At 41.2% G+C, this 15,652-nt stretch overlaps 2 protein-coding genes across 5 annotated transcripts in view; both read right to left on the reverse strand.

The window, feature by feature from the left end:
* Positions 1-15,652, reverse strand: part of RYa-R (RYamide receptor) — an 83,689-nt gene that overhangs the window by 11,071 nt on the left and 56,966 nt on the right. The window lies entirely within an intron of this gene.
* TwdlT (TweedleT) lies at positions 2,610-4,511 on the reverse strand. Its single transcript, XM_018105742.3, has 3 exons — positions 4,359-4,511; positions 3,903-4,246; positions 2,610-3,846 (listed from the first exon to the last, which is right to left on the reverse strand). Exons 2-3 carry the CDS (start codon positions 4,168-4,170, stop codon positions 3,272-3,274), a joined length of 843 nt encoding a protein of 280 aa, XP_017961231.2. The 5' UTR covers positions 4,171-4,246; positions 4,359-4,511; the 3' UTR covers positions 2,610-3,271.

Consider the following 15,652-nt stretch of genomic DNA (forward strand, 5'->3'; position numbering starts at 1 on the left):
GAGTTATTATTATATTTACTTTATATAAATAACAAATAGCTCCATAAGTAAGCTCATTATTCTCATTATTTATATTCAACTCAAACATGTCAGCTCTTGCTTAACAAGTATTACGAACTTTGTTACACCCGCTGGCCAACAAATTCGGGCCTGTGGCTCGCGCCACACTCTTGCAACTTTATGACCAGGCCAGGAATGCTGGAATTAAAGTGCGGCGGCTGCTATCAGTTTAAGTGTTCTTTTCTTTTTTTTTTGCCACACTTTACGAGCGTCGCAAGCGTGATTAAAAATGTGGAGCGCATAGTGGCCGGCCGCCCACAACAAAACGAATTGAGCTGTGCGTATGACTGCTTGACTATTGATTAGACGTTAAGTTAAAATAACAACAATAACAACTTGATTGCTTAGGTCAACATTTAAGGCGTCAATTGAGCGGAGAGAAAGAGCTAAAGAAACAGTGAGACAAAGATATATATTTATATACATACATAGAGACAGAGGGAGAAAGAGAGAGAGGGACAAAGAGAGATGCAGAGAGATCCGGAAGCAAGGCATGAGTAAGAGCCTCAAATATATGTAAATGTGACTGGGAACAGCAGCTCATGGCCTGGGGGCCACCTACAACAACTGTTGATGCCAAAGGTAACAACAACAGCAGCAGCAGCAACAACAACAACAGGCAAAAGTGAAAGTGACAAAGTGTAGCTTGCAGAAGGAAACTGAAATTCGAGCGACAATGACAATGCGAATCGACGGCGGACAGCGCTGTGTATCTAAAGCATTAAAAACATTACACTAACAACAACAACAACGATAAAACGAAAAACGAGAAAATAAATAAAAATAATAATATACAAAAGCATCACACACAATGAAACAAGCAAAATAAACGCCGATTGCAATGTTTAAAAAGTGAAACAACAAGCCAAACGAAACGTGATAAATGATAAAGAAACAGCTTTAAGAAAAAAAAACCTAGTCAGCACAAGTATCTAGAAAGTCCATTGAGGGAAACGACGAAGCCGAGACACCCTTGACTGCGTCTCAAGACGGCTTACAGTTTGGCCTCAGTTCAGCAATCATAAATTAAAGACTTTACAGTTTATCTACAGAACCCAAGACTCGAATATGCAAGTTTGAACTGCAGCTTAAGCTTTGCCTGCCAATTGAAATGTCAAGTCGAGTATGGACATACTTGTGGCAGTTGGGGATAAGGAAGTTTCTCGAAATTAATATCTGACGTTAGAAAGTATTGAAGCTCTTCTAAGTCCTCCGAGAGTATAGCTTGAATACATCCACAGATACTCATTAGGCTAAAAAAATTAAAAATAAAAATCAATAAAATAATAATAAAAAATTCTGCAATAACAGCATCTCATACAAATCAAATTAAACTCAACAAAAACTCAACTCATAAGAAGGCAGAAAATTAAAGCACGCTGCGGATGCTAATAAATACTTATATGCATATATATTCTCTCCTTAAACCAGCTAACATTTTATGATTTACATGAGATGAGAGCGAGCGCCCTGTTAGGGTATTAAAATGTAAAATTCATGTAAAAAGTTGCTCGACTTTGTTAAGTTGGCTTTGCTTTTTGGCCTAGAAAACTGTTTTGTGAAGAGCCAACGGCGGCCGCAGAGATACGGGCGACGGCCGTAACTTTGACTCTAGTTGCGGCTGGTTGCCCGTTGCCCGTTGCCCGTTGCCCGTAGCCCGTTTCACATTTTTTTTCATTTACCATTTTGCCATTTCCCAGCACTTTAGCTGGGGCTTCCCCAAACTGTCCCGTCGAACGGCAAGCGGGGCAATCGTGGTTTGCCCTCGGGGCGACCCCCTCGCCGCTCTCTATCCCTCCACGTTGAGTTCAAACGGAAAACTTTGGGAAAATCATTCACACAAGTCAACTTAATTAAAATGGACTTTTCCGCCTCCCAGCCACAGCTTAGCCTTGGCTGCGCTTTATTTTGTCTTCCTGCTTAAGTGGCGAAAACCGTTAATTTGCCCTCCTATGCAAGAGATTAAGAAACGGAAAAAATGATGCCCAAAGACAAATAAGTGACTCGAGAAAAGATGCGAAACTATAAAAAAAAAGTTGCTCCTCAAGCTAAACTTTATGCACAAATTATGGGACTAATGCTGAGAAATTGCTTTTTAATTAGTTTCCAGCGGGTTGGACTTGGTTCTGAGTGTTTAATTAATTTTGATTTTTTTTTTTTGTTTACTATGCTTCGACTGTGGGTCAAGTGAATTATGTGAGGATCTAGAGAGTTTCAACTGAGGCAAAACAATATGAAACGCCTGCCTCCAGCCAGCCAGCCAGCCAGACAATGCCTCACATACTCTAAGCTGTGCCCGTAGCCAGCTGCTGGCTCTTATCGCCTGGCTGCCAGAGGCTTTTCATTGACGTCGTAATCCACATATGGAAGCCAATGCATAGATATTAATAGGACTTACGCACAATCAAAATGCACAGGGGCGTAGAGCACAAAAATCAATTAAGCTCCGGCGCAGGCAACTGGGAAAATCTGAATTCTTTGCATTTTTGTTGGCTGGCAATAAATAAATTTTGGCTTGGATTTTAATTTTTTTTTGTAATTTTGTCACCGTTGTTTTTTTTTATTGTGCATAAAGTACTTAGAGCTAATGATATAATTAAAGTATATTTATATTTATATGTATTATGTATTATGAATGGAGTTATATATCAGCTTGCGCATTATCATCATCTACTAGCTTCTCCTTCTACTTCTTCATCTTCATCTTCTTCTTCTTCTTCAATTCATTTTCTTTTCCGTTGCTCGAATGCCAAGTGGAGTTCCCTACCCGGAGAACCCGGCACTTGTCACCTATTAGCTAAATGGATTTGGGTTAGGCAAGTGTGAGAAACAGACGAGATTGTGTGTGACAGAGAGAGAGAGAGATAAAGAGAGAGAGCGAATGTGAGTGAGAGAGGAAGAGATGAAAATGGTGATGCCTCGAGTGATGCTTGGTGAGTGTGGAAAGTCGGAAACATTTTTATATACAAAAGTGTCGGACGACAGAGGCGTCCATTCGTTTGGGGACTGGAACGGATGCTGGGTGCGTCTTCTCGTCCAGAGTTTTGGGTCAAGTCGCAGTTGCAGTGTTGAGTGTGGGCGTGTTTGTCGGGAGGAGTTGATTGTTAGCGCGTCAACGACAGGACTAGTCAGCAGCTTGAACCGAGTGTGTGTTTGTCTGTTTGTCCGATTGTAGCTAGATCGAGGTGTGACTTCTATGCCGAGCTGCTGCTTAATAGGGGCCAGACTTGCCGGGTGGGCCGTAGTTGCTCGACGGCGCCGAGATGCCACCGCCTGAGAGATCACCGCCAGAGAAGCCGCCATCGCCGCCGCCAGTTGTGTATCCGCTGCCAGTGTTGGTCTGGGTGAAGCCACCGTTGCCGCCGCCGATGCCACCGCCAATGCCGCCACCGATGCCGCCACCGATGCCGCCTCCAATGCCACCGCCGCCGCCGCCCTCCTTTTGGGTCTTGTACTTGATGAAGTAGACCTCGGGCTTGGAGGGCTGCGTGGGTGCTGGCGTGGGAATGACAATGTCTTGCTGATCCTCGGGCTTCTTGACCAGCACGTAGACCAGGGTCTTCTCCTCGTTCTGGGGCTGCAGCGGGATGACCGGAGCCTGGTACGAGGGTGGAGATGGCGCCTTAATGAAGATGATCTTGTAGTGCTTCTGGGCCTGGCCGACGGGCAGGTTGGGTCGCTGACGCACTTCCTCCTGCTCTGGTGGTGGCACATGCACATAGATGTGCTTCTGCACCAAAGTGGTGCCGCCACCGCCGCCGCCGCCTCCGAATCCACCGCCGATGCCTGTAAAATTATCCAAGATTAGCTGTGAACTTAGTTTAAGTGGGAGATCGACGCACCGCCTCCGAAACCACCGCCGGATCCGCCACCGAAGCCGCCGCCACCGCCGCCGAATCCGCCACCGCCTCCTGAGCCGCCACCGAATCCGCCACCGAACCCGCCGCCAACTCCGCTGGAGCCGCCGAATCCGCCACCGGAGCTGCCTCCGAATCCACCGCCGCCGCCGCCAATGTTGCCACCGCCGCCACCGGGACGGTTGTAGTTGTAGCCAGCTTCAGGGCGCGCCGCGGCCAGAGCCAGGCAGGACATTAGGATGAAGGTTTTCATGGCGTATACGTTTGGGTATATGTGTATATTCACGGATTAGCACTCACACACTTGCACTGTCACAGTAATCCCGGGTCTGTGCCGTGTATTGGTGTGGGAGCCACAGATGCGGATGGATAGATGTAGATGTGGGAGAGAGATACGTTGGTTAGGTTGCCTGCCAAGCTGGATGCGGCTAAGGTTCTCACGTTTTGATTTGAGTCTTTCTCTCAACTATTTACAGCTATCCTCGGACTCGGTTCGCCGATGTTTATTAGACCAAATCAAATGCTTCACTGACGAACCAATGCAGCCGCATCATCAATTTATACAAAAAATCCAAGCAACATAGATGCCACAGTCGCAGAGTCGGCACACTCGCAACAGTCGCCGAAAACTCAGTCGGCCAGCGGCACACACAGACACGCACACACACACACTCACACACACGCACGCTGATCATGATGATGCGACTGTGCGCATGTGTGGCCCAGGCCCGTAGCTGGCCAGCGAGCTGGCCAATAATGAGCAGCTTCCCTCTCGCTCAGCCACACTCTTACTCTCTCCCTCTCGCTCTCTTTCTTGGCTGTCTGTGAGTTTTGTTGTTGCCAAGTCTCTCGAAGTGTAGGACAGGCGCAAGTGAAACCGAAATTACAGCACAATCAACTTATTACCGCACAGGCAGCGCGGCAGAGCCACAGAGCTTTACGATTTCCCGCCTGTCGGATGTGGCGCTGGCAGAGAGCTGCCTCAGTTGGTGCTGCTGCTGCTGCTGCATCATCACCATCAACAGCAGCGGCAGCAGCAGCAGCAGCAGCTGCTCTCACTCTCCGGGTTGAACCCAATGTCGTGCACTTTCGCTCTCGCTGGCCAAGCAACTGCCAGCCAGCAGCTCCCAGCGCCCATCGGCGTGCTGGCACTTGAGCTGCGGCAGGCCGAGCGTTCGGCTGCGGCTTTCCTCGGGGGCAACTCGAACTCTAACTCTAACTGAAAATGAAAATGAAAATGCGCTCACGATCGTCGTCGTCTTGTAGCTGGCGTACAAAAGTGAAATTCGTTCGAAAATGCCCTGGAAAACGCTGAGCAGAGTCTCAGACTGAATCAGTTCGTTGTTTAACAATGGCAATTTGAATAATTTCGTGCGCGTGTTGTGGATTTTCCTGCAATTCGAATCTGGGCTGCCATTGTGCGGCAATCTCTAAATAGCCACATTCATACATACATAAACATATACACATATATTTGAATCTATATATGTTCACATGCTTGTATGATAAATGAGAACATGTGCGAATCGAGAGTTGCAATTGGAGCAAGTGTTGTGTATTTAAATCGAACTCATTGTGATACCCAGCGCGTACTATTCGGAAATGTACAGTAGACATTGACTAAGTTGACTTCATAAACAAAAAATGAACTATAATTAATTTAACTAGTTATTTTTCTCTTTTAATGAAATATGAATTTAAAACTGAATAAAATATACATATATATATAAAATATTTTAAAAATATATATAAAGAAATAAAATAAATAAATTTAAATAATATTCCTAATTATTTATCAAAATATTAGATATTTTTCTGTTTTTATTTATTTACTTTTTTATACCCTAAACCCATTGAAAATGGGAAATCAGGGTATAATGTTTTTATAAATAAAAATATAGTTTGAACAGGAAAAGAAAAATGTATATGTTTGTTGTTTTTATTTATAATAAAAATTTAAAAAATAAAAATTTTTTATTTCATGAAAATTTTTTTTTAGAATTTTATATAATGTATATTTTATATAATATTATATTATTCATATTTTTAATTCATTTATAGTTTTTTAAAAACAATTTATAATTTATTTAAATTCTGTATTTTTTTTTTTTTTTAGATTTTCTTAACACGATTTATTTTCTTTAGACAAATAATTTCCAACCAATATGTTTATATATGCTATAAATGGTCAGTGCTCACTGTACCTCGCCTCAAACCCTTTTAACGATGTCAAACGCGTCGTACAGTTTTTGCAGCTCAGATAAGAAAAAAATAAAATAAACAAAATAAAACAGCCCAAGCTCAGGTTCGTCGAGAGGCACTTGTGAAATGCAGCTCAAGGGACTGTCGGCAGATTAATCGATAAGTGTTTAAGTAAGGGCATTCCCTACATGCACAAAACACAACCTCAAAATTCTTATCGTTTTATGTGCTTTACAGCTTTTATTTACGTTTGCATGGCTTTTATTATCTGTCGAGCCGCACGCTTACGCATCGCAAATTAGCGCATTGCGTAATTTAGTCATAAAAATAAAAAAACAAAACAAAAACAGAAACAGAAAAAACTTAACGAAAGCAACAAAACATTTCGCAAATTGTCGCCTCCTCGCGCGAGTTCACGTAAAATGCATTTTTATTGTGATTGTTGATTGCTTTCCCCCAACTCCATCTGCCCCTCCACTTTTACCAGCACCTCAACCTACCTCTACCTACCACTTCCTCATTCCCCTTCTCCATCTGCCGTTGTTAATGATATTAAATCTGTGTTTTTTCTTGATTTTCTGTTTGTTGTTTTTATTTACATTTCGCTTTGATAATTGCGCTGGGCACTTAGCCGCATAATGAAATGGTTCAATCGATGCTTCGTTCATCGAACTGTGCTAGAAATTGCCGCGAATCGTGTAAAGTGGCCAACGGGCTTTGTGATTTCTTTTTCTTTTTTTTTTCAATTTATCGACAATTTTACTGCTCAACAAATTCAATTGTTACTTTTTATCAAAGCGATTCGTTGCGATTTTTAATTTTATTAAATGTTGCCCAATGCAACTCGATTTGTTTGCTGCCTTTGGCTTTGAGCAAAAGGTTAACAGCTCGTTGAATATGATTTTCAGTCGAATATTTCGCATGAGAGTTCAGCTGAAAGAATTCTCGATAAACATATAAATGGAATATATCTATAAATAAATTTACTCAATCGCCATTCATAAATCCATGTGCAGTTCTGCACAAGTCAGAGAGATGTTTCAGTTTCAGTTTGGGTTTGATTTCAATTTTTAAGTTATACAGAAAAATATAAAAAAAAATATTTTTTTTTTTCAGGAGGATTTAAAGGTTAAACTAGTATATGGTTACTTAGTATAGGTATAACTAGTATAATGTTTAGAATATCTATTAACTTTTCTCAAATACCAAGGGCTGAGTATTTGGTTTCTATGCTGTAGCAAATTACATTAAAAAAAAAAAAAAATAAATAAATAAATAAAATAAACAAAAGAGATCTGCGAAAGCCAACAATGTAATGTGTTTTCCCCTACCTTCAACAACTACTAAAAAAATCTTATGTAAGCAGCTATTTATATATTGAATAGCCATTACAAAATGTATAAATAATTGCGTACAAAGTTGTTTTCTACGTAAATTCTATTCGACAAGTACAACTTGATTGGAAAACACAATTTTTCCCGTATGCAGTCAAGTCTATTTTCAGTTTTCAAGCGATTTTAATATACTTAAAGCCGAGTCGTGACTACACAATTCGCTCTGGGCGTTCGATTTTTTAATTAATGGGTTAACAGCAAGTGTTTAGTGTGCGATTGAGGCAGTTTGAGTTATGTGCGCTGTAATGATCCAAACTAAATGCGTCTGCTATAAACTGTCAATATAATTTCAATGGTTGTTAACGCGTCAGCTGCATTTCCTGCCTCTTAGCAAGACTCCCGGCGATTTCACCTTGAAATGCGCTTGCATAACCAGACTCTGTATCCAGTCAATACCGAGCAGCTCCTTTTGGCCAAAACGTATGCAAAATGAAAAAGGAAAAGAGAAATAAATACAAACAAACATTTGCTAACGAACAGCGAACATTGAGCGAGTTATCGACTTTTCGGTCGCTTCTTGTTGTTGTCTCTAAGTGCTTTTGTTGTACAACAATAAATTGTGCCCGCATGTGGGAAATGCTGAATTCAATTGCAATTGCATCCATGGGAGCCTAGAGCACACCGACTGCCGCAGTGCAGGCCACAGGCATACAGATGCGATCGCTGGGGCAACCAGCAACACCTCCAAATGAGCCGCAGTAGCATTCCGATTCCGATTCAGATTGCGATTGCGATGGCGATGGCGATTGCTCTTGCTCTTGCGATTGCTGTTTGTGGGGCCATCGAATTTACATTTGCAATTTGCATTCAAGTTCACAGACAACGACCGAAAATTGCTTGCATTTTTCATGAGCCTAAACGTTTCACATTCAACTTCCGACTAGTCAAGAGCCGGGAGATAGATAGAGCTGATACTTGCTTAGAGAAATACACGAGAGTGTATGAAACTCTAAACATGTAAATGTCGAGGGCAGTTGAATTGGTTAAGTTTGAGCAAAGTTGTTTAGTAGGCTTATTTAATCATTGCTTAAGTTTGAATTTTGTTTGGAGAATTTCGGAATCGATTGGGAGAGTTTTGGAAGAAGCATCCTTGATCTTATGTACTCGAGTTACTGTCATTTTGCAAGCCAAGTTTTTGTTTATACAGTAAATAAATTTTTATTGTTTTTCATCTATCCTAAGCCTAGATAAAATTTAAAATATAAAGACATATCAAGAATGAGTATTCAATCGTTATATGGTAGAGGCCCACATGCTACACCAATCCAACAATGATTGCAACAGTAGCTAAGAGCAGGTCTCAAAGGGGTATATCCCAAGGGAACTCTTCCCACTAGAGCTCTCTTACTGCTTTGTGCCTTGACTCTTCGTTGTAAGACTTAAGCTGGAATCCCACACACGTTTTACTAACAATTCTGAATCTGCCAAAAGCATTTAGTATTAATGTTTATACTAATTTCGTATCTTATATCTTGTCTAGTGCCAAAAATGTTCTGCAAGAGCATCCAGTTGCCACTCCTCACTGGGTATAATATGCAAATCACTTGGCTAATCTCTTATATTTAATGCATAGCATGACATTTAGTTTACGCCCAAGCCGCTTAACTTAACATCGCTCCCTCTCTCTCGCTCTCTCTCTCTCTTTCTCTCACGGTCTCTATAGCTAGTCAATTAGTTGTTAATCCTTTTGCGGGGTGCGCACAGCTCGCAAATTGCATAAGCAATAAGAGGAAGGCGCCTGAATGCGGCATCCTTTGACACTGAAAGATGAAGATTGCAGCGGCTCACGCAATCAGCGGGTGGCTGCGGATGGCACAGCCCCAGCTGTGGTGGAGTGGGTGCTCGTTGGCAGTAGGAAGTTGCTGGAGCAATGAAGACGACGACGACGACGACGACGACAGCGTTTGTTGCTTCCTGCATCTTTTTTGTCGCTGCTCATTGTTGCTGCTGTGTGCGTGCATGTGTGAGTGTGAGTCTCTGTATGTGTGTGTGTGATGAGACAGTCGCATCTCCAGCAGCCGCGGCGCCACTTCCTGCTTGTTAGGCAAACACAGCGACAGCACAGCGTGCAAATTTTTGAATTGTTGAAGACAACAAATTTTTATTTTCCTTTTTTTTTAACATTTTTCTTTGATTTCTTTTTCTCTTTCATTTATACAATATTTCTGTTTGCTGCTGTCGATTTTTGCTGTGCCTTAAGAGCTTTAAGCTTGAGCTCTGCTCGTCTGTTTCGCTTTTACATTTGACATTTTTGTAGCCATCCATTGGCGATGCGCGCCGACAGCCCGACAGCTCGACAGGCCGACAGGCCGACACGCTCCATTCATAGACTCGTTATTTATTGCACTTGACAGCATGTTTGTGCTGTTGCAGTTGCATGTGGCGAGCGCGCTGCGAGTTGCAGTTGCAGCGCCAACTAAATGCTAATTAGTGTCAACGACTTTTTGCCACAGAGCCCAAAACGAAACGCAGCGAACAAGAAGAAGCTGCTGCTGCTGCTGCTGCTGTGAATTCTATCGTGTTTTGACCATTTGGCAATTGGTAAGAAAATGAAACGTTTACACGGCCCGCATTCAGGCTACAACATTTAGCTGTCCGCAATTAAAAGTTGCTGCCTGTTTGCATTCGCAACACGCTATCAGCTCTCGCTAAAACTTTGAGTTCTCCCTTAGTTAAACTGACTAGCAGTCGGTCCGTGTGTTTAGCACTCTACCACAGCACGGCAATCGATAGCTGTAGTTACTTAGCTAACAGTTGACACCCCCACGCCGAGCGACACTCGATATGTGGCAACCACTCAGATCCCACTCGATTCACTTGTTGTCGGTTCAGAACTTTCCGCGCAGATTTGCAGTGCTTAGACGTTAGTTAGTCGAGCGTTTATCTATAAAGTTTTTCTGTCATAAAGTAATTTGATGCGAGTGAATCCTTTTCCGTTTTTTTTTTCTGTGGATTTCAGCTTTTCCCCACTTTTCATTGAATTTGGCTTCAATGGAAAAAGGTTCTTGGAACTAGCGCGGTTGCCTCGTTAGCTGATTTAGTTTCAGCTAGAGATGAGCGTGTGAGTTCAACTGTAGTTGACGGAGTGATTGATTGCAAGGCACTACTTCAAAGGTGGTTTGAGTTCGAGTCGTGAGCGGAATCAAGAGCAAGAGTTTATTTATTAATTTGCTCAGAGGTGCTGCAGGAATGTAGTGGCACTCGCTGAACTAATGACAATAATTACAGCTTGAGCACTGGAGCTCGAATTGCTGATGCACACTCATGATATAAATAATAAATGGACCTGGCACCGCAATCCTGGAGTGACTTAGTGTTGCCAAATGAATATGAGTACCATCAAAGGCCATGGTGATGTTGACATATTTAGACTCAACTAATATAAACTTTATAAGAGCTTATGAACACTAAAAGTTTTTCTAACGATAAATCAAATTTACTTAAGATAAGAATACTTTCTTAGCAAGCGAAATTAAAATTAAACTAACAACGAAAATAGTAACTAAGTGCGCCTAAAATGTATTAATATATTTTATTAGTATTCTATATATATTCAATTTTATTTACAAATTTTTTAGTTATTTAATTTTATTTATTTTAATTTTTTTTTTTTATAATTTATTAATTAATTTTTTGTCCATATTCCCTTTAGCTTTTTTTTGTGTAAATCTGATTTTTATGGAAAATAATATGCTCTCAAATTGATACCAGTATTTAAAAAATATTCTGAGTATCATATTCGAATCCCCATGATTTTCTTTAATAAAGTCAGATTAGATTGCTCCTAGTAAGAAAAAAGAAATAAAATTACAGATATAACCTTGACATATCGTACCAACTGAAAAGGTCAATGATTTGTATAATTATTATTATTTTTCTTATTTTTTATTCGCATATTTTATTAAACAAAAAGACCAGGTTAATCCACGCTCAGCATCATTTAACTCTCCTGATCAATTCTGTTCGATCCAACACTCTGCCAAAAGACTCTCTATATATTCGGGTGACTATGGGATTTGCATGTGAGTGTGAATTAGATCTGTGGCAGGCACGAGCAGGCACGTATTGCGACTCGTTGAAATGCACACTCTATATATAATTGGTTTTACTCTAAATGGAATACCCACGAGCCGCGCCCAGCTCTCTGGATGGGGCGCCGGCAGCTGCTGCTGTGCGACGGCGTCCTTTTTAATTTAATTGCTAGAACGCTTCACATTTGTTGCCTGTTCGTGTTTTGCCTCTCGACATGTGCAAATTGTGCATTAAGCTGCTATGACGTTGACATTTAGCAGCAGAAGCAGCAAAGGCGGGAGCGTGGGCGTGTACTTATAATCCGCATTTGCATATTAATGTTATGTTCAACTGTTTCCAAGTATTTCAATTTGCCAAAAGCCCTGCAGTCTGTTTAGGATCTAGCCTAATTGTTCTCAGCGTGAGGGATGAAGGCTCAACAGCTGCCTCCAAGTATTTATAAGTCGCGGAAGCAGTTGGAGGTCTTTTCTGCGGCCATGAATGCGACGCAGCTGCTATGCATTTAGCATCGGAGAAAACTTGTAACTTGGTTGGGTTTTTTTCATTTTTTTACGTTTTCATCACCATATTTTAAGTTTGTGCGATTTTCTTTGGTTTCTTTGGCAGACGCACTTTGGTGCAAGTCTCTGTGAAGTCGAAAGTAAATAAATGTCGTGCAACGAAATTGAGGAAGTCGAGCGTAGTGGGTGCAAAAGTGCAAGAGGTTCGTGGGAGCTGGGGAATTGAAGTTGAGTGGGTAAAAACAAGTTTCAGGTGCTCCAAATCCAACAGCAGCAAACTGAATGTGGGCCAGGCGATGTGTTCACTTGGTTTCGGTTGTCGTCAGCCGCAAAGCTTCCAACTTCAATTAAACGAATTACTCGACGGTGCAGTGTGTCTATCAAGGCAACAACAACAACAACTGCAAGTGACATAAAGCGCGCGAATTACTTGTTCGCGCACAACGCGTCGTATGCGTAATTTTTTTAAATGAAGTGCAAAGCGAATGTAAAGTCAGCCCTCATTTGGCTATCGCGTGTGCGACCCTCTCGCTCTCTCTACCTCGTTCGGCCAACAAAAAACAGTCTTAACGCCTCTAACAATTGTTGCCTGACTTTACTTTGTTTTTTGTTATACTTTGTTGTTGTTGTTTTTGTTTTTTTTTTCTTATTCAAATCGTAAAAGTTGATGTAATGAACGCATAAAAGTCAACGTCGCCTTCGAAGCATTCGAGCGTCTGACGCTTGAGAAACGATGCCAAATCAACGGAAATGTCCAACCTAATGGGAGGCTAATTTAAAATGACGAACCCATTAAGCGGAAGCAGGAGAGGCACGAAGGACACGCCCGGACAGCGACTTAAGCACACGCATTTTTTTACGACTCCTGCTGAGGCCATCATAAATGTTGTGCGTCAGACGTTTTTAATGCCAATTATACATGTATATGCTGCTTATTTTTCTTACAGTGTATGTATGTATGTGTGTGTGTGTGTGTTTCTTGCTGTGCATTAAAGCAATTGAAATTGCAAATTGCGACAGGCACACGACGGGAAATTTGTTTACTTTTCATTTGAATTTTGATCTCAAGCAGATTTCATTTATTTTTCTGCACAATTTTTTTTCCTTTTTTTACTAAAACTTTCCATCAGAAGCATATTGTAGGGAGTGAACAATCAGTTTTCTCTTTTTGTTTTGAAAAAGAAAAATTCAAAGTAGTAAGAAGAAGAAAAAGTTTGAGTTTTATGTAAACTAAAAAAAGTAAAAAGAGATGAAATCGAATTTACCTAAGATAAAAAGTAAACAAATATTTAAAATATGTATATAAGAATCAAAATTCTGCGCCAACTTGGAACTACTTTGAAATTTGGGGGCGCTGAGTGTTACATCCATGAACATAAAAAGCGCAATGGAATTTATTACAATTTATCAATATTTTATAAACTGTGCAGTGCCTTTGCCTCGTCTAACTGGAGGATACATTGGACGTATGAGCTTACATAATAAATCTCACTTATCCATGGCATAGCAAAATCAAATCAAGCACTTCAAATGGCTGGCGCATATATGAGTAAACATATTTATGATGGCCGGGCAGCAAAGCCGTTTACACTAAACCAATAAAGTTATTTCCTATAAAAAAAAAGTCACTCTCAACTTTGGCGCACTGAAAGCTGTCAACTGTGATTTACTTCTAAAATATATCTAAAATATTTTAGCAACCACAGCGCACTGTTGGCCATTCAATATTATTAACTCTTTTGTGTGCTTTCAATCTGTACGGCAACTGCAATTGGCAGCTCGGCTTCTGCCTGCCGTCGTCTGGTCTCGCCTCTCGATTTGCCACGTTGCTCGGGATTTCGTTTGTCAAAATTTTATTGCACTTAAAAGTGAATTTTTATTTTATTGTTTGTTATTTTTTTTTAACATTTTTGTTTATTTTTATTTTTTTTTGTTTGTTTCTCTCTTCTCTCACTTTTTTTCAATTTTTCTGCCCATTGTCGTGCGATTCGTGCTGCAGTTGGGTTGGCTTTGGCGTAGCCGTTGGGAATTTTAAATATGTATGTTTCACAGCTGTTGCTTTGGCACTCAATCGAAGCGAGTCAGCGTCGCATCCGCCCCCGACCGTCGAGTCACGCCCCCTTTTTGGTGCACGTTGCAAATGCTGCGAACAGCAGTGAATAATAAAAGTCGAAGTCAAAGTGAAATCGCGGAATTGAATTTATGTATATATGTATATGCATCTACATATAGATGTATATAGACTCATATCTCTGTATATGGGGTCTCGCTTGGCAGTCGTATAATTTATATTTAGTGTGGGAATGCGAGAGATGATGAACCCAGCTAAACACCATGGGATCGCGGTCACAGAGGCGTCGCCCCAGATCAAAAGTACAAATGCCAAGTGCCGAATGCTAAGTAGAGCCAAGATCTAAAACCGATTGAAATTCGGCTTACATATGTGGCATCATATCAGTCATATGAGCTCTCTTCCTCTCATTCTGAAGGGTATTTACTCTTCAGGTATTTACTGCCTTGTAACCCATTCTTTTTCCTATAAATTTCCGTTTTGATCTTGCGCAAGGGCCGCATTCATCTTTCGCATAATTGTGGCATTATTTTCACATTTCCTGGGCTCATTTCTTTGAAATTTTCTGGTCACTTTTGAGGTGTTTCGTCGTTTGCACGTGCCCAGCCAACGACAGGCAGTAACAGAAGCAACAGCAGCAACAACAACAATGACAATGGCAACAAACATTAACAAAAAATCGACAACATTTGCATATCTGACGAAACAAGTTGTCAAGACAACATCAAGCGCCAGCCCAATCATTCGGCCCCGCCCCCCTGCCACCCCACGAGCACAGTCTGACGAGGCTTTGGCGAACGGCCCGCATCCCTCGAGTAGCTGTTGAGCTCTGTGAATATTTCGTGCAATTTGAAGAACTGGCCAACAGATGAGCAAGAAGAAGAAGAAGCGACAGCAGATAATGCAAATGGTCATTAGACACAAAAGCGAACGTTGCACCAGAGACCCCCACCGCACCCCGTCACCTCCCTCACCATTGCCATTATTGTCCAGCGATTGTGTAATCGCAACGGTCGCCGGGCTAGAAGAAACCACAATTATTTACATAAATTGCGTGGCTTGAAGACCTCTTACTTTTTAATATTTTTTTTTCCTCTTTTGTATTTTTTGTTGTTGCTGTCAATCGTCAATTTGTATCTGTATCTAAGCATTTGTATCTTTTATCGTTTGTGCGTACGCCTTGACATCTGCGCGAGTGGTGCGCATTAGAATGACATTTCTTAAGGGCCTCTTTATAGTTAAACACTTAATTTATCTATATATATGTATATACCTTTTCATATTCCCACTCAATGTAATGTCCTCTGCCATAGACAAGCTCTGTCTTGTAATTGAATTTGTTCGAGTGAAGTACTTCCGCTTGGTAATAGAAATAAGATTCAATTAAGGACAGCTTCAAATTTCCAAAGGCCACAGACCACTCTCGCCACCACTTGATAGTTGTCAAGGAAAGTTTTCTAAATTCCATTCGAACTTCAATTGAAGCTAAATTGCGTGCCAGCTTAATAAATTGCTATACAATGGGAAAGATTGCAG

The sequence above is a fragment of the Drosophila navojoa genome, chromosome 2 (assembly GCF_054131105.1).
Source record: "Drosophila navojoa isolate 15081-1374.11 chromosome 2, UAZ_NAV_1.0, whole genome shotgun sequence".
NCBI lineage: Eukaryota > Metazoa > Arthropoda > Insecta > Diptera > Drosophilidae > Drosophila > Drosophila navojoa.

What these genes read in the sequence shown, in the direction of transcription:
- TwdlT (XM_018105742.3), bottom strand. Translation starts at nt 4,170, where the DNA reads ATGAAAACCTTCATCCTAATGTCCTGCCTGGCTCTGGCCGCGGCGCGC. An exon ending in CGGCGGTGGTTTCGGAGGCG is followed by an intron (nt 3,847 to 3,902) that starts GTGCGTCGATCT and finishes ATAATTTTACAG; the next exon opens with GCATCGGCGGTGGATTCGGA.